The sequence below is a fragment of the Oreochromis niloticus genome, linkage group LG16 (genome assembly GCF_001858045.2).
Source record: "Oreochromis niloticus isolate F11D_XX linkage group LG16, O_niloticus_UMD_NMBU, whole genome shotgun sequence".
Classification (NCBI taxonomy): Eukaryota; Metazoa; Chordata; class Actinopteri; order Cichliformes; family Cichlidae; genus Oreochromis; species Oreochromis niloticus.
The window spans coordinates 3,172,217-3,196,974 of NC_031987.2; the positions used below are offsets into that span (position 1 = coordinate 3,172,217).

Below are 24,758 nucleotides of genomic sequence, written 5' to 3' on the forward strand. Positions count from 1 at the left end.
AAATTTTAAAAAAAATTGATTAAATTATGAAAATCCTCAAAAAGAAGCACAGTGGGGTAAAATGAATCCAAGAGAAATGACATAAACTCAATCACCAGAAATCGTGCCAAAGGAAGGGAAGCAGTGAGAACTGCTGAGGTGCTCGTAAACAAACAAGCTAACAAAAACAGACGGCAACACATGAATAAATATGCACACAGGGCTGATTGGCTGATGAGGATCAGGTGGAAACAATCATGAAATCACAACGAAAATGACCTAATCTCAGCGTCCACCCTCACATGCTTGAAGCATCATCCAGCTAAGTCTGTGAGGGCTTAGGGGTGTCCCACGGTCAATTTGTCAAGTGCGTGAGGACTCGTTGGCGGATATTTTGAGCCTTCATGCAAACTTTCTCCAAGTCCAATCTTCTGTAAACTTGCCTGAGGGAATGACTCACACAACACAGTGGTGGGACATTAAACATCGGTTGCTTCAGAAAAAATCCATTACAGGAAAAAAAAAGTTAAGAACACACAAGCTCTGGGCAAAGCAACCACCCCAAACTTTAAATAAAATCAGAACAATTGAAGAAAGAGTAACAGATTACTTGATAATGTCGCGGCTGTGCAGCAGCCAGGATTTAGACCCAAGACAAGATTAAGCTAAAAGACACAGCTTACTTACAAATTATAGACCGACTCACAACTGAGAATAAAATAAGAACAAACTAAGAAGAAAAACACAAAGGTGACACAAAGAAACAAACAGAACTCGAGACCAAAAAACCCAAAACACTGAGCAAAAGTCCCACGATCTAAGGTGAGGTCCTTAACATCAGACAGGAAGTCTTTAAGCGTGTTGACATCGAAGCTCTGCTGCTGACCAATCAGGTGACGTCACTGAAGTCAGCGAGGGTTTCGTTTTTTTTTGATTACTGGGTTGATGCTGAGACTGAGCCAATGAGACAAAGGAAGCAGAACGAGACACTTTCAAAATAAAACACGACACAGAGCACAGGCAGACACCATGACAACAAAAACATTAATGAAAAATCCCCACAAAATAAGCATGAACTGTATGTCGCAGGATATGTGGATCTGAATATGAGGAAGCGGAACAGGACACAGTGAACACAACGATTGGATGAATTTAGAGGATTTTCTACCAATACGAGAAATGTCTAATAAAATGCATTGAGTCTAATTCAGTTATAACCCCGAGCAGCTTGACGTAGACAGTGACGCCAAAACTTCTAATGGTTTGACGGTACTGGAGATGCATTTAACCTGTGTGACATTCAGAGGATGGGTTAACAATTTTACACTACACTGCACTTAAATTCTATTTATTTGTCCATTTATTTATTTTGCTTGAGCCCTCGTAGGTTAATTTGAATGTTGTAAACAGCTCTATTAGTCCTAATTATGATGTTAATAACAGGTGACTTGGGTGTTTATGTGTACTGATAACATGATGATGTGAAACAGAACTGCTGGCTGTGTTGCAGGTTTTTTCCTGTCCTTGAAAAGAAAGATGAGACATTGTTAAAGTGAGCAGATGAAAGGTTTTTGTCCCAATTTTTTTTCTTCCTTTCTTTGAAGCCACGTGAACACGTAAGCAACGAGAAAGGGCATTCACTTTAGACTTTTTTGTTTATTCTGGGTTTTCTTACATTTGTGTGTATTTAATTTGTGTAAGTCACCAGTTTTAGACTACATTATTATCCCAGTTACAGACCCCTTGTATTTGGTATTTAAATTTCATTTGTCTTGCTGTAGCAAACAAGCTTAGAGTCTTGTAAGCAGCATTGTTAGTATTAATTATTCTGTTTGCACTTACTGTACCAGCTCATTTGGTTATTTAAATGTATTCATATTATTCAGAGGTGCAATTCCACCCTCACAAGCTTGTTGATTTAAATGATTAAATACGATACTGTGGTAAGAAAATAGACTTATTTAAATTTGCAGAAGGAAATACAATGAATATTCATTGATGAGCAACATGTTTCAAGGTGAAACCTTTAGTTTGGAGTCCACTTACCTGTAGCTGTAGCATATTTGCCCCAGGAAACTGGGATAATAGCTTGAATACCCCGAGGCTTGACTCAGTCTTTGAGTCTGAGACAGTCGGAGCCACAACCTATACCATCACATACTGCCTGCGATGTATAATGAAGAGTCTACCGGCATGAGTTCTGCGAGATTGTGTATATATGGAAATGGGTGGAAACACATCATTCTCACCTTTGGCAGGACACTTCCACAGAAAATGTCCTATTTTCACATCCCAGACTGAAAATAAGAGGCAGTAACGTTTTAAGTGCGACTTCTCCTGCAATGCAGTCCTTTCCTGCTTTTTCCTTTAAACATTAATTCAGTGTGTGACTCTTCCCTGTGAGAAGGTTTCCCCACTGAATGTGAGAGCAGACTTCTAGTGTCAAACTCTTCTCCACACAGTGAAGGTAAACAAATCATATATGTGGCACACCTAGGAGTTGTTTGGTCCCCGAGTGAATGCACAGGCTGGACTAATGTGATTGGTACTCATGGCCATTGATCAGTGGTCATGACAATTTGCATAATTATGATGAAGGAAGTGACCTCACAGCCCATTGTTCCTTCGGTGGGCTGGTTTCAGTCATTATGCAAATGTACTGTTCATAAGGTTGGACACCTGCCTTCAGACTGAAGAAGTCACCTGGATGAGTGGCGAAACGTTTCTCCCACTGAAAACGTCCAGACGAACAGAATCAACTTTTGGATATTTAATTTGTTGTGCACAAATTACCAGGGTTATTATATATGTGTTGCATTAATTTTTAATTTTAAAGATTTGTTTTCAAGGAAATTAATTTTTTTTCAGTTTTAGGACTGGGTTTGCACACTTCGATATCGATTTTCCACAGTTTAAAAATGTTTTAATACTTAGAGTTAAACTGGGTGTCTAGAATACAATAATACGAGTTATTTTGGTTATTTTTGTCTCTTTTTGTCTCTTTTTTTTGAGATGTCATTCATCTATTTTTCCCCACACTTTCGTTAACTTAAAAAACCTTGTAAGTTAAACTTTTTGCATTTAAATAGTCTTGTAATAAAAAGTTTGTGGCCATATTTCTTAATCTTTAAATTCAGGTGCTTTCAGTCCCACTACTTTTATCTATATATTTTACGGTCGTTCTACTGTAGCAACTCAGTAGTGAGTTTAAGAGATGTTTATCATACGATTTTAATTTTCAGAGATGAAATATGACAAATAAAACAATCCAGTTTACATCTGAAAACCTTCACAGTATAAAATTTAGTGGGCGTGGCCTGTACATGTCATTAATCTTGGAATCATACACAAATAATGACGCACTTAGCAGAATCCTGTTTAGTCTGTGTTTATGTTGGAGTTAATAACATATGTACCCATCTTTGTGCCAATTTATACAGCAAGCTGCTTCTGATTATAATGAGATCATTTCCTCTCTTATGATCACCTGTGGTGTTTGAATACTTTGAAGTACTGTGATCATCACGTGTGTCAACACACAGACACGCAAAATAACTGCATAATAAGCTGCATAATACTAGTTTCAAATAGGATCTGATAAAACTGTTAATGCTTTCAGATTGGCTGCAAGGTGACTGTGCTGCTCTTCATCTACTTTCTGGCTACCAATTACTACTGGATTCTGGTAGAAGGCCTTTACCTCCACAGTCTCATCTTCATGGCCTTCCGATCAGATTCCAAATACCTCTGGGGTTTGATACTCATTGGATGGGGTAAGCACTAAAAGATTACATTACTCATGACGCAGTTATGATAAAGCGTGACTAAAGCATCAGTTCTGATTTAGGTAATGGAGTCAAACTTTTAAGTTTATGGCTTCATTGCACCTACAATAAGACACAATGTGTAAAACAGCGCTTAATGTTTTCCGAAATGCTTCAGAGAACAGACTCATTAATATAGTTTATGCTTGCTGTGTAGGGGAATTTCCAGACCTTTCGAGCAGAGTTAAGTGAGTGATTAACAGAAGCAAATTTTATATCTGCAGTTTATTGTTGTTTTGATGGCAGTTGTGTAATTCATCACATCAAAAGGAGCAAAAAAGACTTTTGGAATAAAATTATGTTGTTTCTTCTGAAACAGAACAGATTTGTTGTGTTTTTGTTCAAGTTTTTGTTCTGTCCTTGCAAAGGAGTGTGTGACATTGTTAAGAAAAGTAGATGAAAGGGTTTTTTTCCCCACAACAGATTTTTTGTTTCTTTCTTTGAAGCCGCATGAACATGTAAGCAAAGAGCAAAAGAGCATTCACTTTACTTCTCCATCTCCTCTGGTTTTCTTTACTTGTATTTACTTTAAATCACTAATTGTGGACTACATCAGCTGTAATAAAATAATAATAGACCTTTTATTGACTCCTCCATCAAAACCGCGTTGAAAGTTCCAATGTGATCAAAGGACTCTATGCAGTCCTGTGAAAACTACGTGCACCATTACTGCTTCCATAGGAATTATGAGGTTGTGCAGCAGCCAGGTGCTGCTAATCAGATGCACTTAATTGATTACTTGCAAGTGTGCGCGCCTCTGCAAAAGTAGAAGTTTGGCAGTTTGTCTTAATACTCAGCTGAATGCTTCAGACCAGTATTCTTCCCAGGAGTGGGCGTCGCAGCAAACTGTCTGCAAAGATCTACATCTCAGGCTCCACAGGCATCGGTTAGCATATGAAATGTCAAAGTTCGTGTCAGTATAATCAGAAAACGAAGTGTGGCAAGTATGGCTTGTTTGGAAGGATTGGCAGGAGAAAAATATTTTCTTTCTAAAAAGAACATCGCAGCACATCTTAGGTTTGCAAAACCTCATCTGAGCAAACCACAAGACTTCTGAAACAATGTCTTCTCCTCTTTGGTCTGGTGGCCAGAGTTTGAGGTGTTTGTACTGATGTTCTAGCACTGTGCTTTACAGCCAGAGTGGTGAACATAGGCACCTTGTAGTCACTGGGTCAACCATAAACTCCTCCATATAAAAAAATATTCTAAAATACGGCTTGGCCCAGCTGAAATAAAGAAAGAAGGTGCTGCAGCAGTTCAGTCAAAAGTTCAGACATAAACCTGTTTGAAATGCTGTGAAAGCACCAGAGAGCGATAAACATCAATGAACTGAAGCAGGGATGCAAAGTAGAGCAGGCCAGAATTCCTCCAACAATGTGAGAGAACAATAAAATCATACAGAAAATGAATACTTCTGTTACTGCTGCTAAAGGCGCTTCTATCATTTATCAGCACGGAGTCTACTGATCTCTTTACAGAACTCTGTGCTCCTAAAAAGATAAATATAGGCTTTCATTTTCACGTCTGTATGTTTACATCTCTGTTTGCTTTTTCAGTTGTTTATCCATGAACTAGTAAAGCTTCTGTGAATTTTTATATAATCTCCATATAATCATGTAGCTAAATATTTATAAATTTGAAGTTCTGCTTCTTTGTACATTTTTGCTTGAACTGTTCATCCATTATTTTCCAAATGTTTGTTAAAGTTCCTACTCAAACTTTATTATTTTAAACATATTTTAAATCAGAGATTTATTTAAAAAAAATTATGAGCTTTCATTTGCTTTTTGAATCATTTATGCACTATTTCTGTAAAATAAATAGGTAGCCCCAAAGGTTTAAGCTGATTCATTAACTGAAATTTTCTTTACAGACATGTTAAAACGTTCTCAAAAAGTTACTGCAAATTCCACCCATATACTATATAATACCTTTAAAAATGATGTTTTGTATATTAGGTTGTTATGACTGAGGAATGTAAAGAGCATATGATGCATTTTCTTAAGCCGATTTGTATATTTGCATATTTTCCGGTCATTCTTTGGCTCGTGTTTGTCTGCATCCCTCCTGTGAATGATCACATGGATTCATAAAGACAACAAACTACCGTTTTGCCCATAACCAGCTTTACCTCACATGTGATACATTTATGATTCAAACCGTTTCTCCACATAATGATGCAGCCACTCCCTGCCTTCTTTTAACACTAAGAAACTAATTATTTTTTCAGCACACATTTTTGAGCTGCTTTGGCTTGACAGCATGACGCCAGCGAGAGATAAGAGGGGGAAGCATTTCCCAGCAGGGAAAAACACTTTGCAGATATATCTGTTAGAGTTCACTATCAACCATTTTTAACTCGTCTTATTGGTAAAGTTGCCTTAAACACAGACTTTTAGCACATTTTAAATTTGTCATGTTTTAGATGAAAGCCCAACGGTTCCTGTCACAACCCAGTGTTTTGTTTCCATCTGCAGTTACCATCAAGCGCTCGCTGCAAAATATCTTTAAACCATTAGCTTTCCCAGTGAAGAAACTCTGTGACTAACACAAGATCATGATTACATCCCTGCTCTCTTCTCTGCTCTCACACTCCCTTTAAGCTCCGCCAACCTCTCTCTCTTTCTTCATTTTCTCTTTGGAGCTGCAGATAAGATACAGAATTCATTTCAAATGTCTAGTCCGCAGAATATACATACTGAAGGACGGGGACCGCTTATCACCCGATTAAAGTTCCAGTGATTAATTATACTAACAATACTGAAGCTGCCACATTTAGAGAAGGAGTTTATAGTGATGATTTCCTTTATGAAGAGCTGATCTCAGCCAATGACAGTCACAATCTTATCGTGTCTGTTTGTGAAGCCGGATGAACAGGAGACACCATCAGTAATTCCACATGCATCCAAATACAATTTAGAGTGTGTGACAGATTTGAGGAGTTGCTTAATGAGTTAAGTGGCAGTGGCAATAGAATATGTGCATTCTAAATGCTGCTGCTAATGATGTCAGAGGAAGAAAAAATAGTTCTGTCACATTTAATTTCTCTTTTTGTAAAAGTGGGTCTCACATTGTCACCTTAGCTTCTCACGCAGTGACAGTGTGGGTTGTTTCCTTTCCTGCCTCAGAGTATATTTGCTAGTATCTGTGTCTCTCAGATAGTTATGGTCTTTGGTGGAGTAATTCAAAATATTATCATCCCACAGCATCAAGAAGTGCAATTCTGTCACACGTTTGATGTTGGTGCCTTGATGCAGTGGCAAGCTGTTGAGCAGCAAAGCAACATTGGCTTTTTACATTTGCATTCACTCTGGTTAGCTTTAGGCACCGGAGTCCTGGGTAGGTTTGGGAACCCTGAGGCTTATCTAATGAATCAGAGGGGTCCTTTAAGGTCATGTTCAAATGGCTTCAAGTCTGGCTGTTTTTTTTTTTTAGTGGCTCACTGGAAGTCCCATTTTGTCAAATTGCACAGGTGCCTCTGTGATGTTCACTGGATCTCTGCCAGTCTGTAAGCACAGCAATCATTCAGCACCTTTTTCACTTTGTGAAAGTGCATAAAGTTGCAGACCATCAGAAAAAATAAAGTCCCTGTTTTCTGTGTGCAGAATGACAGCACTGTGGGTTGATGGCAGAAGCCCCAGTTCAAATCTTTTACTCCACATGTGCTTTCTCAGGCATCGGGGATAGCGTTCGGCTTAATTCACAGTGGAAAACTCTGAATGTGGGAAGAAACAGGACAAGTATGCTGCTGATTGCATTTCTGACCCAGTTCATTGCTTTCTGGGTTGGAAACTGGACTCTTTAATTGAAACTTGCTAAAAATTCAGAATCAGACATACATGGAGACTCAGTTTTAATGACCAATTAAAGCTGCAAACAGCGACGAGAGGGCCCTCGCACCCTGCCACACGTCCAGGCCAGCTTCAGCCGACCCGTGCTGAGCTCGAGCTGAGCTACGTCTCGGGCATGCTGCGGGTGACTAGACTCACACGGCCATGTGGCTGTTTTCAGTTTAGGAAGCTAATTGGCTGCTGCGTCACTTACTTACTGCACACCTTCTGTGCCCACTGTTTGTCAGTTGTCTAACGTATATCACACTGATGTATATCATGCGTGGAACAAACAATTTAAATTTCACGTAGATTAAATGATGATTATTACCTACTGTGTGACCTAATATTATGATGTCTCCCATCCAGCACGTGATGTTAGGGACAGACTGGACAAGGTGCGTCCTGTGATGAATCATTGAAATTTGTCATGCCACCATGACCTTTCATGAAAACTCAAAATCTTCGCAATTTAATATCACCAAGGAGTTCAGTTTGCACTTTGTCAGATTGCCATTGTTCATGTTGATCTGATGAAATGTTTAGGAGGAGTTTGTTAAAGTACAAAGCAATAAATTCTTAAATTCAGTATGGCTGACTTCCTGTTGGCTTTGGGATATGGCTCCAAGAGATTTTTTTGCTGCCAGGCTGCCAAATTTGAGACTCTTATATCAACGCACTATTTTTTTGCTTACAGTTTCACACTGAAGCATCATCACTATCTGATATTGATTCTGACCACTTTTGAGATGGATTCAGTCAACCTGGGAGGAGAAGTACATAAAAGTATAAATCACTGCATGTAAATAAAAGATAAATCCTTATCATACCTGAAAAGTTGGGTCGAGATTAGACAATGTGCGTGTAATGTAAGTTCAGCAATTTAATATCGCCCAAGTCTGTAGTTTAAACTGACTGAAGTTCAGTCAGAGTCAGAGTTCGAAAAAGCCATTTTCAGTTCAATATGAGGCCATAGACTTTGTTGTCCGTCTTCGCATGTTACACATATGTACCAAATTTCATTCATGTACCTCAAACTGTGTGTCCATAATACTCATTTATAGCCTGCAAAGGTGGCGCTTCTAGAAGCATTTTGAAAACCCCAAAACGATAAACATGTAATTTTTTTTCCCAGAATCGGAATCAGAATACTTTATTAATCCCTAAGGAAATTATGTTTACCAGACCTGATGTGTATGCTAAATTCTGTGATTTAGCTGTTGCATGTTAAGGCCTCCATAAAGCTAATTCATTTGATGAATTAGTAAACAGAGCAGATACAATAGAGCATTTGGACTTTTAGTGCTCGGGCTCTAACGATGATAGTCAACATGCAGGACTGAAACAAGTTTGAGGACAGTAGTGAAACTGCAGACTGCAAACACATGTAAAGGGAGTGATTTTGAAGTAGCACCCATTCAGACGCACAAGAACACTACTGTGAAGAGGGGCCATGGTTCCAGTAATGTCATCATCATCATCATCATCATCGTTTATTTATATAGCACTTTGGTCATCCTTGTGTGTTTTTAAAGTGCTGAACAATAGAAATACAAGAAATACAATAATGATAATAATAATAATAATAAATACGATAAAATAATAAGCATAGCAAAAACAATAAAATATAAGTAAATACAAGTCAGTTAACCACTGAGTCAAAAGCCAGGGAATAAAAATGCGTTTTCAATCTGGATTTAAAAACCAGCACTGATATCGATTGCCTAATGTGAAGAGGAAGATTATTCCAAAGCTTTGGAGCCACGATAGAGAACACTTGGTCTCCTCTCAGTTTGAGCCGTGATTTGGGGACTGAGAGCAACGACTGCTCAGCTGACCGGAGCAAACGAGTGGGGACATTCAGCAAATCAGACAAATATGCAGGTGCCAGACCATTTAAGGATTTAAAAACCAATAAAAGAACTTTAAAATGAATCCTAAATTCAATTGGAAGCCAGTGCAGGGAGGCCAGAACCGGAGTAATGTGCTCAAATTTCCTTCTACCAGATAAAAACCGTGCCGCAGCATTCTGTACTGGTTGCAGGCATGTCAGAGTGCCCAGTCCAACCCCTATTAAAAGGGAGTTGCAATAACCCAAGCGTGAGGTTATAAAAGTGTGGATAACAGTCTCCAAATCACGCCTTGAAAGAAAAGGTTTGACCTTCTACAGACGCCTGAGTTGATACAATGATGATTTCACCACCCCATTCACGTGGCCATCAAAAGTAAGTGCAGAGTCGATTTTTAACCCAAGATTGGTAATCGAGCTCTTCAGGTGAGGGGTCAGAGCAGCAAGGTCAACATCAGGGATATCAGAGGAACGATTCAGGCCATGAAGACCATGAAGAGTAGATGAGAAAATTCAAAGTTTTCTGAAACTTTAAACCTTGTAGTCACTGAAGTCGAAGGAGTCCTTGTGGATTTATGACTAAACAACTGATTTTAACACTCTGGGAATTAGAATGTGGAGTGTAACTTAATCTATAAAACCACTCTAAAGTTTAGGTTTAAAGCATATACTCCCCAAAGGTACCAAATCTTAGTCGAATAGTTAATGCATTTACTCTTGTTTTTACACTGGTACATTTAACCAAAGTGTTTTTAAATGGTTTAGAAACTGTGGAGTGGAAGGGAAATCAATAACAACCCACACAGTTTGAACAAAGTAACGATGCAGTTGGAAGTTTCTTTAGGAAGTCCCTGTATGTTTGATTGTGTACAGTTAAGTGCAACACATAATGGCCCTAAGAAAACACACAAAAGCTCTTTAGAGACCGAATAATGACTCCAGACAGGAGGCTGAATGTGCTGCTCTGAGGAGCGAACGTGAGACTCGACATGCATCATAGCTGCTGGGCAGGAGGGCGCTATACCATGAAGTATGAATGTGTAATTAAGTGTGTCTGTATGTCATCAGCCTGTGGGATTACTCCGATGTTTACATTCATGTCATGCTCTGTGTGCAATGCCTGCATTAGCTAACATGCCTGTGTCGGGTTTTATTTCTCCTACTTTGTGACCTTTGAGTAATGTGAACTTTTACAACACCTGTCACCAGGATCCACTCTGTTGTGACTGAATATTATTTTAAAATAACTGTTTTACACTTTTGTCAATAAAGCAAACAGGCTGCTTTTAAATTGTGACGATCTCCTCAGCTTGGTTCTCCTTATGTGATGTGTCAGAGATACAGCGACAAACAATGTGAAGTGCAGTCTGGGAAATAAATCAGGTAAACAGCACATATGACATCACCTGCAAAACATCTCATTTTGCATTATGTCTAATTTCAGGTGTTCCAGCTATTTTTGTGGCCATGTGGGCGATCGTCAGGGCAACAGTGGCAGATGCAAGGTAAGAGAGAGAGGACTCCGACTCTCACGAGATTAACCCTGTGAGGTGTAAGACGTCCTCCAGCCCTCCCACCAAGGCCTAACCCTGTGTTTTGGAGAAGTGTAAAAACTGTCTTCTGTGTTCAAAATGTAGATAATAGCCAGTCAGAAAGATTATTGTCTTTGTCCTCTGATTTCAAAGTCTTTAAGAAAATGATATAAATGGTAAATGGCCTGTATTTATATAGCGCTTTTCTGGTCCCTAAGGACCCCAAAGCGCTTTACATATCCAGTCATTCACCCATTCACGCACACATTCACACACTGGTGATGGCAAGCTACGTTGTAGCCACAGCTGCCCTGGGGCGCACTGACAGAGGCGAGGCTGCCGGACACTGGTGCCACCAGTAGGCACCAGTGTCATCTGACCGAGGAACCTCATCTTTAACGGAGAGTCCAGTGTCTCGGACTTGGATAGGCAAACCATACTCCAGGTCCAGCAGACATGTCTGACAAACATTTTTCATTTTACTGCAGGTCTGACAGACTTCTGTCTTCTTGAAACGCCCGCATAAACACTATTAGGACATATTGTGATACCACAGGGATTGTGTAAGCATTGGGCCCATCTCCACTGATAACTAAGACCTCACAGGGTCATAAAAACATCTGCCAAAAAATGTTTGGAAAAAATAAACTTCAAAATGAATAAGAAGAGAGGCACAAGGCGGGTCGTTGTAATCGCTGCTTAATTGTGGTGACATTTGAATCAGTGAAATACAGGATTTGATATGCAAAGAATCCTTGATTTGGTGTGCTTGATACCAAATCAAGCACCTTCAGATGTTGCCAATGTTTGAAGTACACAAGGCAAAATCTGGATAATGAAAAGAGTTGTTAGAGTTAAACATGAGACACCACAGGAATTATAAGTCAAAAAGGGAATAACGAATGCAGGCAGTCGGTCAATATACTGGTTTGTGCAACATGACAATATTCACCACAAACTACTGCAAGAAATACAAGCTGACGTTTTGGCAAGGACCCACACAGTCATTTTAAAATCCTTAATCAAAATATTTAAATGACATGACTTAAATTAGAAATTTAAGTTCAGGTTTAATTTAAATTAAACCTGAAATAATAAAAAACACCCCCAGATTAAAAAAAAGAGAGTAAATTTTAACATTTATAATCAAATGAAAAAAAACCCCCAAACATGTTCCTTTGAATTTAAAATGTATTAAAAAGTTAAATGGAAAAAATCCAATTTTCCTTTGCTGTTCTTCTTTAGCAGTATCTAAAGTAGGTCACACTTTGAATGTTTCTGACTTTATTCATACACCTTTTTATTTGCTCTGTGTGTCTAAAAGCATTGAGTGTAGAGCTTTGGACCCAAATGTAGGAAACCAGAGGCAGAGTTAAATAACAGAAACCTGCATTTAGGCCATAAATAAAGTCTAGAAACCAAGAAAACTCACAGGAGACCACTGTGAGCACCACACAGGGAAACAGATGCTTCGACAAAGCACAAAGAGGAGACAGGACTATTTATACACAAAGGGCTGATTAGACAACAAGAGACAGGTCGGAACAGGTTAGAACAGCCAGGGGAAGACAGACAGGAAGTAAAACCAACCAACGTAACCTGAAGGACGCACGAAACATGAAAACAGGAACAATAGAGGACGAGGACGTGAATACTTAAAGAGAGGAACAGATGCAATAGCACTGAGGCACCTCAGGCTACTGTTATACGAAACAAAGACAAAGAATAATTGAAATTCATCCCTACTTTAACTAAAAGGAAACAAAAACTCAAAGATGGCACAGAAAATAAATCAGTGCCATCTGAAATCCAGAAAATGAAAACTTAAAACACATAAAAACCTCCAAAAGAATCTCAAATTCAGTTATTGTCACAGGACATTCAGACCCAAAATAACGGAAACACTAGGATCATCACACCGTCACTGCTAATCTCGAGGGTTAGAGTATCTCAGAGTTCCACTTCTCTACTCAGTCTGCTTTTCTGAATAACACCATCACCTTTTGCTTCTGCCTCTCTCACTGAGAATCGTCTTCCTTCCTCTGCGTCACCTGCAGGTGCTGGGAGTTAAGCGCTGGAAACATCAAATGGATCTACCAGGTTCCCATCCTGACAGCGATTGGGGTAAGAGTGCTGTATTTGTTACTGCCTATGAATGCAGCTTGAAAATTCACAAGAATACACTTTTGTAAAAAGGGGCAGTCCTCTCTAATTTCACTTCAGGCTTTTGAATTTCTTGCTTGTAACCTGAAAGGTTTGAAGCGTCGATGGCTCATTCTATATGACTGTCATCTAAAACAGCAGAGTTTTCTTTCAATAACCTCTTAATTTCTAATATTTGCTTATCTAAAGTTATTAAACACGAGTTATGATTTTACAATGCTTTTTATGCTGTTACTACAAGATGCCATTCTCCAATTAGAGCCAATAAAATTAGCAGTTTTGTAACATAAGAGAAAAAATATTATAAATATTAACTAAATCTTTCAGAATCTGTTCCCTCAAGTCAAGATCTTGCTCGTAACCAGTTCACCAGGAGTGTGCCGCTCAGTATCCCTCACAGATCAGAAATAAATAAAGATTTGATTGAAAATTTGTCAGGGAGCAATCTAAAAATACCTCATACTGCAACCGGCGTTTTATTCTCTCTAGAGGCTTCAGTGTGCAGGAGTATGAAAAATAGTAAATAGACTGCATGATGTTGCAATACTTTTTTAAGTTCAGGTTTATTGACCACTGTGAAGTGCTTTCACGAGCCAGTTTCACCATTCACACATGAATAATATCAAACACACCGTTGTGGCACATCAAGAACTTAACCTGTGACCTGATTGGTGGATCCACCACGCGGCCTTCACTCTACCACCTTCTCTGTGCTTCATATTTAACAATCATGCAGCTCTGACTTGTGACTCTGACTGTTTATGTTGTGGTTTCACACTTGCACTTAACTTTTAGTGGTGTGTGTTTGTTATTGGACAGACGGAGGTGGTGGTGGCTGATGGGAGATATGTTGGATCTGAAACATGTTGAATCTAAGGAATAAATCTGAAGGAGCACACATGCGCAGGCACGCTCACCAACCACAAAAGGAAAACAGGCTGAAGGTGTACAGCAATTTCTTTTTGACCATGCTAACTTGTTTTTGCTTACAATTTCCACACTTATTCCTCTCGAGTGTCGGGAAGCCAAACACCACCTATGGAATTTAAATAGAGTTCACTCAGAAGGATTTGTTCTTTTACCAGTTGTTCACAGAAAATTGGTCTCAGGCTGGAAAAGCTATTCACTACCTTTACTACATTGCATTCATATGGTATAAAGTGCATGCAATGTCGTGTGCTGGTTGTGTGGTAGGCAGAGAGGACAGACGGGTTTAACAGAACTTAAAACAGCTTTATTGCTGCAGCTCGGGAAACAAAACATAAAACAATAAGAAACGCAGCCTAAACCAAAAACTAGAACTTATTTTGTAACAGAACAAACTGGGCACAATCGAGGAGGGAGGGACAATGACATGATAAAGAACAGAGAGAAACTGAGGACTTAAATAGACACGAGGTAATCAGGGAAAGAGACACAGCTGGGGACAACAAGGCTCAGGTGAACCGAATCAGTTAACGAGCACAAGGGAAGCAAACTGAACACAACACACACAGGACAAGAGACTATCACAAAAAAACCAAACTAAAACTAAGACTGAGACTAAAACACATGAAATTGACAGAACAATGTAAACAAAGACAAAGCTGACTAACAACAGAAAATATGACGGAAACACAGAGAGGTATCGGAGGGCTGGAAAAACAAAGAAAATGATGAATACAAAATCAGAATACAAACTTAACCAAAGCAAAAGTTATAACTAAACTGAAAAGTACAACAAAGTTAAACGGAAAGTATCAAACAGAAAACGCTGGAACCCAGGATGATGGCACGTCCTGCTTTTAACCCTTTAATGCCTGAACCATGAAATAATTACCAAAATATTCATTTTTGAAAATGTTTGCTGAACTTTCTGATCATTTATTTAAAAAAATAATTAAATAATAAATATTAATTTTTTATTATTAATTTTTATTATATCACTTAAAATGTATTGTGATATCTATTTATGTTTATTCAGGGGTAAAAAAAAAAATACATGTACAAGTCTGAAAAAGTCATGTCAATTATGATACAGTAGGAATGAAGGAGTTAAAGGAAGAATTAGGAAAAGATACCAAAGACTCCTGGGAATTGTACACCAAACAAACAAATGAACAAAAAAACAAACAAACAAACAAAACAAGTATCTTGAGCCAACTGCAGAAAAGCAGACCACATTCATCTCAGCAGTCGTCACAACCAAATGGTCTAATCTACGCTGTTGTCGCAGTGCTTGTACTCATATATAAAAATGACACTCCTCTTCAGTGAGGAGAGGACTAATGAACAGAACCCCAAACAAATAAACAACTCGGTTGACTTAACAATGCAGGCACAAAGACGACAAGTCAAGCAGCTAAACCACAAGGCAAACCAAAACAACGAGGAGCACGAAGAGGCAAAATAACACAAAGGAAGAGCAGCAATTATCCAGATCACGCTGCATACTGAGTTGTTGCAATCCTGTCGTTCTCCTTTGATTAAAATTATCACACAATAAGCTCATCGACACATCGAAACTGGAACAGAAAGCAAATGAGTAGGTGTAAAAATAGACAAAGGGTGACTTGTGCATTTTAAATAATTACTTTAAGAGATGCACCTGTAACAGCGGGTACTACCGACCAATAAAATGTGACGGATAGTGAGGGTGGCTTCTTTAGTCTTAGTCTGATCAGAGCATTATTCAAACTAAACCATCAGCTAATATCCAAAACCAACACCCGTTTTCGGTCCCTGATTGGTCCACTCTGCATGTCGAACTTGTACTTGGCCAAGATCCTGAATCCCAAACTGCCCCCAATACATTCATCAGTGTGTGATGCACAGGATTGTTTGTGATAGGTCAGAAACTTTTAAAAATAATCGAATGAAATTTGTATAAATGAGTGTGTGAATGTGGCTTGTAGTGCAAAAAGCTTTGAGTCCTCAGACTACAAAAACACGATATCAGGCAGTCTGTTTATCATATTAGGTACTTGCAGAGCTAGTGAGTTTCAGTGAGGCACAGAGAAGAACGAGTCACTGTGTGTGATAAGGTTGAAGATCTGTGTCCACAGACAGTGTGGCTCCGTGATGTAGTGGTTTGCACAATCGCTGAACACTTGAAGGTTTGAGACCAGGAGGAGACATAAACTCCTCTGGGATTGCAACAGGAAGGTCATCCGGCATAAGAATCTGCTGAATCGAGTATGCAGAACCACGAGTGAAGGTAACCTCTGATGAATGAGGGAGCAGCTGGAAGAAGCTTCTTCTTATCTGTGTCCACAGACAGCTATTTTTTGCCCGGTCGGCACCTGTGACCTCACTCTGTGCGTGCTCGGGGCGTTTTTGTGCTCAGCGACTTGTCAGGTTGTCAGTGGTGAGTGCCATAGGATTTGTATAGAAAGCAGACTCTGCCAGCACAAAGTTAAAACACTGCCAGTGGAATCAGATGCTTAGTCTACATTTTTCTCACAAATACGTGCCAGGTTACACTTAATGGGCTGCAGCCAGGAGAGACATCCAAGCACCGATGCCTCGCTCGTGTGTGCCATATTTCCTTAAATTGCAGCCAGGTATTTATTAACCTCAACTAGAAGAAAAACAAGGGTTTACTGTAATTAAAGCAGGCTGAATCTGCTCATACAGTCAGATTGAGTTAGAAATCCATCATGAAGCACTGGCAGCACTCCATTGTGGTCTGAATGTGTCGGGGTATCCTCACAGTGGGGCCTCGCTGGTGACAAATCTTTCACTTGCTTTTAAAATAGCTCAGCATTAGTTGTACAGCAGCTGAGTATCGATCCATTATACTTACAAGTGGTGGTCCTGAGGGCTGGTGTAAGTCGATGGGTTGGAGGTGGTGAAGTATCCGTGGGCTGGTGGGCTGCTCTCTGTAAAACATAAAAGAATAGAGTATGTGGGCTGGCTGTTTGTAATTCCAGTATTTATGTATTTATTTCAAATAGAATAATAAATAAAATATCTTCCATGTAATTCTGATTATTAAGCAATTGTTATTGTTATTATCCCAGCAGAGACACATTATATAATTTGGAGTCATTATGAATTATCAGCATGGCAAATTGTTACAGCAGGTAAAAGCCTGGTTAAGCGTAATGAGCCAGTTAAGATAATAATGGTCAGAATGTGTAGAATTAAATTAGCAACGTGTAAATAGAATATTTTCAGTTTTTGTTGAATGTGTAAAAGAAAACGTGTGCTGGGGGGAAAATAAGTAAATCCTTGGATTTAGTAAGTGGTGCCTGGCAGCAAAAACCTCACACAGGTGCACCTGGTAGCTGCAACGCAGCGCAGCGCAGTGCTCAGCAGGAAGTTTGATTGATTGATTTATTTTCCTCTGAACTGCTTCAGCTCAGCCGTACCCACAAGAGGAAGTAAAAAAAAAACACAGGAAATTTTTGTTTTTTTAAATATTTGATGTTGCTAATAAACTGTCTCAAACTATAATTGAGTCATGAAAGTAGCCACTTTTGTAATATTTACTCGTGGCATAATTATAAGAATTATGTGGGATACACACACACACACACACACACACACACACACACACACACACACACACACTTAATGACTGATAAAAATATTAAACATATAAATCATCATGACACATAAAAATAATTCTGGTCTTATTTATAAAATGTAAAAAATGCACTACTGAAGGAAATAGGAAAGGATTTTCCGTTCTCTTCCGTGTGGGCATGAAGCATTTCTTTATATGGACAGGTCTCCAGAGGTCATACACATACCTTTCTGACTCTGTGGGTGATCTTAAATCTTTGCTCCTATGCCTCCTACCTGGTGTTTCCTCAGGGCCATCCTGGAAGCTTATTATCTAATTTGGGCGACAGTACAAGACCTCGGTGTATTCCCGTTATCTCAAAGGAAAAGTCAAAGGTGCTAAAAAAAGACTTCAGAGCTGGCTCACTGTGCTTCTGGTCAATAGGTTGAGTCGTCTTTGTCCTCCTTGGTAAGAAATAACAATTATTATTTCTTTTCTCTCTCCCAAAAGAATTACCTGTAAGAGGAATAGTGTGTCTCATGTGATTTCCCTAACAGTGGGTACTGTTTGGATGTAATGGATAGAAGTGAAGGAGTTATTCCAGACTGTCTCTATGCTGTAGGTCATTCCAAAAGGCAGATTTCTTTGTTTTCTAGTAGATTACAGTGAGCTGGCTCTTGTGTTTCAGCTGAGCCCCACTCAGCACATTACCAGTAATGAAAACTGTGGAAAGATATGAAACTGAAACAAACACACCCGGGTACAAATGTGAAAGTTGTTCCGTCTGACTGAGCGCATCTGTGCCAGCACCCCATAACCAGCCTGTGTAAATGTGCATCTACTGAGCAATTTTAAAAGAAGTCAAAACAAATGGACAGCCACATCTGTTTCCTGAATAAAGGTTAAATACAAAGCTTAACTAAGGTTTTAGATGTTCCTTGCATCAATCCCCTTGTAGCACAGACAAAATGTCATAGCTATGATTGGTAACTACCTTAATCTTTTTTCATTTACATAAATCGATATTATAAGATCCTTTTGTGTAATTCTGAACTTCTGTAATAGTTTCACGGCTAGCGAGAGAAGCTGTGTGGGGTAAGAGAAGGACCCAAAGATGCAGGCAATGACTTAGATGAGAAGAGTGATCTTTATTGACATGGGGTGAAAATACAGAGTGACACGGAGGTGGCGAGGACAGGAACTGAGAAATAACCAAACTGGGAAGAACTAACTAAACAAACCTGAAAGCATGACTCGTGGGATGATGTTCAGGATAATGCTAGTGTGAGACACTATAAAGGGAAATGAGGAAACTGCACACAGGAGGGAGACATGGCTGAAGCTAATCGACATGACGAGACAGGGAGGACGCAAACTGAATGCACTGACATAAGACACAGACCTTCACAATAAGACAGGAAACTCAACACACGTGCAAAGACACAGATGCAGAGACCTGACTAACCTAGAACAGAGGGAACACACAGGCAGGGATGACTAGACACAGAAACAGAGGGAGCACAGAGTAACATGAGGGGCTAGGGGACCAAAACCTAGCATCTGGAAATACAAAACCAAAACACAGACAGCAATAATGCAACAAATAAATAATAAACTACTCAACACACTGGGTCACAGACTGTGACAAATAGTTTGTATATTTGGACATCAAAGTGTTACAATCCCCTTTTCATTATTTTAACATGTGGTGGGTTATGATTGTGATATAAGACTATGAAAAGCTCAAAACACTGCAATGACAAAGTTTTCTGGGGTTACATGTAAGGCCAGCGTGTAGCGAGCTAGTTTACACTGTACACTAAAGCCCTTACTAGGGGCTAAAATGCTAAATTAAAATAAGGCGGGGAAATATTTTGGTCACTGAAAATAAATCACTGGATGAGAACAGCCCCACGTTTGTTACATGCTCATCCTACAATCCAGTGAAATCAGGTTGTGCTTGTCCCTTTAAATACTCATGTGTGAAACTGACCGCTGTACAGACTGTTTGTTTGTTCGGATGAAGAACAGGTGGTTTTGGTATCCTCTGGTTCCTTGTGTCCTTTAAAATGCTGTAGAGAGAAAAAGCAATGTTGGGTCATTTTTATAACTGATGCACTGGTGAGAACGGGCTGACCATCCCTACAAATTTAGATCACCGAATAGGAAACTTCTTTCAAAGATGATACCGCTGATGTACAAATAATAGATTCCACAGGAGATAAAATTATGCTGCACACGCGCACGTAGGTGTGTGTGTGTGCATGAATTTACCAAGACATAAGAATCTCAGGCAGATACATCTGAGCACAATTAACCCTAAGAGAAAATGACCTCAGGACGGTTTTAATGAACTCTCTGTGTTTCTAAAAAGAAAAACCTGCATAGATAATCAGAGCTGTGATACTTTTATAAAGGCACTGAGAAGGCCAAGGTCTACAAATCATTAAAAAGGCTCTAACTTTCCCTGTCTCACACTGGTAACGATGTAGTGCTCCATGTTTCACATAAACTACATGTACAGGTAATACATCTACCCTGTATTCAATATTTAGTCGTAAAATACTTGGAAGTATTTTTGGATTATAGTTCTCCAATAGAAAACTGATTGAATATCATGGTCATTTTGTGGAATATCACTCCTCTATGGACTGAGGGCTTTTAATATCAAACTTGCTTTAACATTACAATTTAAAAAAAAGAAGAGTGAGTCTATTCATGCAGTGTTTTTCTGTGAGAGGCACTTATGCAAAACCTCTGAATTAATGAACAAGCTACTTAAAACTGCACGTTTCTTCAAAGATATCTTCCGAGCTGTGCATCTGTGTGTGCGTGCTGTGAGTTTACACCAGGCTGCAACTGGTAAAATCACCTACTGACTCTAATCAGAGGCAGCGTTGTTTCATCAGGACAAATGCACTGCTGGTTATAGAAAATTACTGAATGAAGACTTAATGTGTGTACATTTATTGGACTCTAATACCAGGTTGGATCAACTTTTCTTTCACTAATTCTTTGTGGCACAGATTCAGCAAAGTACTGGAAACATTCCTCAGAAATTCAGGTCCATATCGACACGACAGCATCACACAGCTGCACATCCGCGACGCAAATCTCTTTCCCAAAGGTGCGCTATTGAATCTGGTGTATGTGGAGGCCATTTGAGTGCAGTGTACACTGTGGTTGGTCATGAAGGGATGGACAAAGTCAGCAGCAATACTCAGGTAGACATTTAAATGATGCTCAGTTGGTACCAAGGAGCTCAAGGTGTGCCAAGAAAATATCCCCTACACCTGCAGCCTGAATCGCTGATACAGAGCATGATAGATCTATGCTTTCACGTTCTGACACTGCCTTCTGAATGACACAGCAGAAACTGAAACTCATCAGACCAGGCAGTGTTTGTCCAATCTCCTGTTGTCCACTTTGGGTGAGCCGCATGAATTGTAGCTTCAGTTTCCTGTTCTCAGCTGACACCTGGTGTGGTCTTCTGCTGCTGTAGACCACCTGCTTCAAGGTTCAGAGATGCTCTTCTGCAAACTGGTTGTAATGATTGTTTTTTTGAATCACTGTTGCCACCTTCCATGTGATTGGATGTTTGTGTTAGCAGTTGGCTGCACAGGTGTACCTAATGAAATGTCCAGTGAATGTTTACAGAGTTGAAGTCATTTTGCTACATTGTTAAGTGATTAATGGTAAAATGGTAAAAGCCTGATTTTTACAAACAGCTCAGCCAACATCGTTTGGTACTTTGGGGATTTTGAGTATTGTCTTTCTGTCTGCACACAGATTTACCTGCTGGTTATGTCAGTGGAAACTATAGTTATAGAATTGTGCAGATCTGTGTATGTATTCAAATAAATGTTTTTTTGACTCTGGGTTATTTTTAAACACTACGACTGCATAAAAAAATAGTCTCTAATTTCGACTATGCTTTTTTTCTGGTTACAACAAAAACATTTAATTCCTTAATTCCTCTGTTTAATGAGCTGCTAAACACAAACGTTCATATCTGAACTGGCAGACTGGTGTCTGCAGGACTACAGTGCTGTTAAAATTGCAGCCTCACAGCTTGTAATGATACAGTCAGCTAATTATTTACTGAAAATGTTGGACACATAATTGGTATACAACATTATTTTTTATGTTTCTTGGTAAGTTTATTAGTAAACGAGTATGCTTACAGACACACAGGCCATTATAGTAGATTGCATACAGTTGGTGTAAAACAAAGAGACATCTCATTTCTGTGTTTTTCATTGCTTATAGTGCACAGATGATAGCATTCATAGTTAGCACAGTCAATAAGCAGTATTTCTGGAAATGTGATAATATGGCTGTTTGTTGTTTTAGAGCTGAAATTCATCACATGGTCTCATTTTGTGGGTTAAATTAAACTTTGGCACATGTACACCAATTACAATTAGCATAGTCACATTTGTATCAGTCTTTGGCTGTGTACATGTTTTTGTACTAAAAAGGAAATATGCAGAAGATAAAGAGTGAACACAAACACTGTAAAATGTATGAGCTCACAGGAGGTGTGGATTTAAGTAAAACGCTTTGACTCACTGTTTAACGTCTGGATTATGTCTACATGTGCAGCGCTGCTGGTCTCAAAGTGTTTTATATGGATTCTAAAGCTTATTCAGGCTCATTCAGGTGGTGCATAGTGTGAGACTGAAAGTATTGCTAAGTCATTGGTGGCATAAAGCATAAGCCTCAATTTGCATGTTTTAAATTACTTTGCTCAAGTCTCATTAAAGCCTCGTAGAGGAAATGACAAAAGTTCCAAAGGAGAGCTTTAGTAAGCCTCTAAATGTATTTTGCTATGATTAATAGACCTGCTTCCACACCGTACTTACCTTATGATATACAAAGTCAAATTGTATAACAAGTGTACAGGTGACAGAGCACTATTAGAAACACACTCGTGCAGCGTACCGAAAGGCAGTGAATCAAATCGTGAGTCTGGCTGACGTTCTGCACGTTCCAGCCCTTTGTGTCCTGATTAGAATTAATCACCACTGTAAAAGGTTTCATTTATTTTATGTATATGATACAGTTTCAGAATGTCAGTTTATGAAGAGTCTTCTCTTTTCTTCTGTTCCAGCTCAACTTTATTTTGTTTGTGAACATCGTGCGAGTTCTGGCCACTAAAATACGAGAGACGAACGCAGGGAGATACGACACCAGGAAACAGTACAGGTTTGAAATGACTTTTTCTGTAACGCCACTCATTCATCCTGTGCTCAGGGTTGGAGTTTGCTCTAAATGCCTCTGTATGTCACTACTCGTGAATGCCAGCAGTGCTGATAACTCACTGTTTCACTCCCCAGCTGCATCAGTCAGGTGCTGCGTCAGGCTTCTGTCTTGTTTCTAGGACATAACTTTCAGATACTGTCAGTCTGCTTTGGATCGTTATTATTTTAGGCCTGCCACTTTTTCATTTGTCCTCCATTTGTCCAGTTTTCTCATTTCTTTTAAGGAAACTGCACACCATGATGAGATATGGATATAACTGAGCTTTCAGTTAATAGCTCTTTGGGAATCACTTTATTTGTCAAAAAAATAATTTTACGCCTGTCAAACTGTGTTATCTTTTGTATTTCTCATGAATTCAGCTAAAGAAATGCGAAGAATTTATGCATTTTTGCAACAGGCTGCTAGTGACAAAGAGCCTAAAGATACAATTTGCAACAAGTTGCCTGCTGTGTGTCGACACAACACTGGTTCACTGGTTCATCCCCAGAGTTAGAAATATCTTTGAAAACGGTGCAGATACAAGGACTGGACTACCTGAGTGTATGACTACAGTGTGTATGACATGAAGTTAAATGAAAAACATCAGTGCCTTTTTGCTTTTTTGATAGCCTTCTGATTGATTATGAAGTGAGGACGAAAGATTTGAAGATTTTGCAGCCAGACAATATTTACAGTGTTAGGTCGTTACAGCACTCTAAACCCCAGCTCAATAGAGCAACAAGTGAAGGATTCACTAATGGAGCATCAAATATTTACTGTTTAATTCTCACTGAGCCAAAATACTACAGACTCCCACAGACCAAAGATGGGCACATTAGTTTATGATGATTGGCCACAGATATGAGGGTTGTAGAGAGCGCTCTGTGAATGTGTGGATGAATGAATATGATGCTTTATCTACATTAGGGGAAATGTTCATTGTTCAGTAGCTTTCTAACAGACTTGAGACGGAAGTAAGGGTGGTTCAGACCAAAAACCTTCTAATTAGAAGAAGTTCTAGTCTATGTTTTGAGCCACAGCTGACCAACTTATAGAATCTTATCTGCTGACGGCTGTAAAAAAGTGCTAAATATCTTTGCTGGCAAACTCAATTCTTTCAGATCAAAATTCGAGTCTTTATCATATCAACATGACCACTTTATTCACTTTGTTCTGGCATCTGAGTTTTCTCTCATTTCCATGACAGATCTCCTGGACATAGTTTCTCATTTGTCTCTTTTCTCTTTCTAACTAAAGTGAATCCTGCCAAATCCCATATAAAAGTTCTGCCTGTCACTTTCCCTCCATGCTGCTCTCGGTTATCAATCTGTCTCTTTTATCCGGGTGCATTAAATGATTGCTTTAAGACAGCTAGTGTCTTCCCTCTCCACAAAAACACTCCAGATACAGCTGTTTTACATAATTACACTGCATGTTCAAACTTTCCTTCATTTCTGAAATTCTTGAGGAAACCATTGCTCATCAGGCTCGCCAGCCAGTTGACAAGAATATCTGACAAGCTCCAGTTTGGTTTCCATCAAGACCAGAGCAGTAGTGAAAATGACTAATGACATTATTATACGCTTATACATGCAGCTGTGCTTCTCTGTTTAGACCTAATAATGTCAAAAATCTCCCCTACCTCAGTGAATGTTATTACCCTGAATTTCCCGCCTCTCAGTTCTGGTAAAAAGTTTGACTAAAGACATCAAACTGGTCTCTCCCTCACAATATCAAGTCATCTGCTGAAAACCTTTGTATTATTTTTGAACAGCATTTGAACTTTGAACCTCGCATCCTTGAGCTCATCTGGTTTTATTTCTTTCATCTAAAAAAAACTGCAAAAAA

The 24,758-nt window shown here is 39.1% G+C and overlaps 1 protein-coding gene across 2 annotated transcripts in view; it reads left to right on the top strand.

Annotated features, from left to right (window-relative positions):
* Nucleotides 1–24,758, top strand: part of pth2ra (parathyroid hormone 2 receptor a) — a 70,197-nt gene that overhangs the window by 23,824 nt on the left and 21,615 nt on the right. For both annotated transcript variants that reach the window (XM_025903969.1, XM_019353437.2), the window contains exons 7-10: nucleotides 3,599–3,752; nucleotides 10,927–10,987; nucleotides 13,072–13,138; nucleotides 22,780–22,874. In XM_025903969.1, the coding sequence (XP_025759754.1) occupies nucleotides 3,599–3,752; nucleotides 10,927–10,987; nucleotides 13,072–13,138; nucleotides 22,780–22,874 (377 nt within the window). The remainder of the gene's footprint in view (nucleotides 1–3,598; nucleotides 3,753–10,926; nucleotides 10,988–13,071; nucleotides 13,139–22,779; nucleotides 22,875–24,758) is intronic.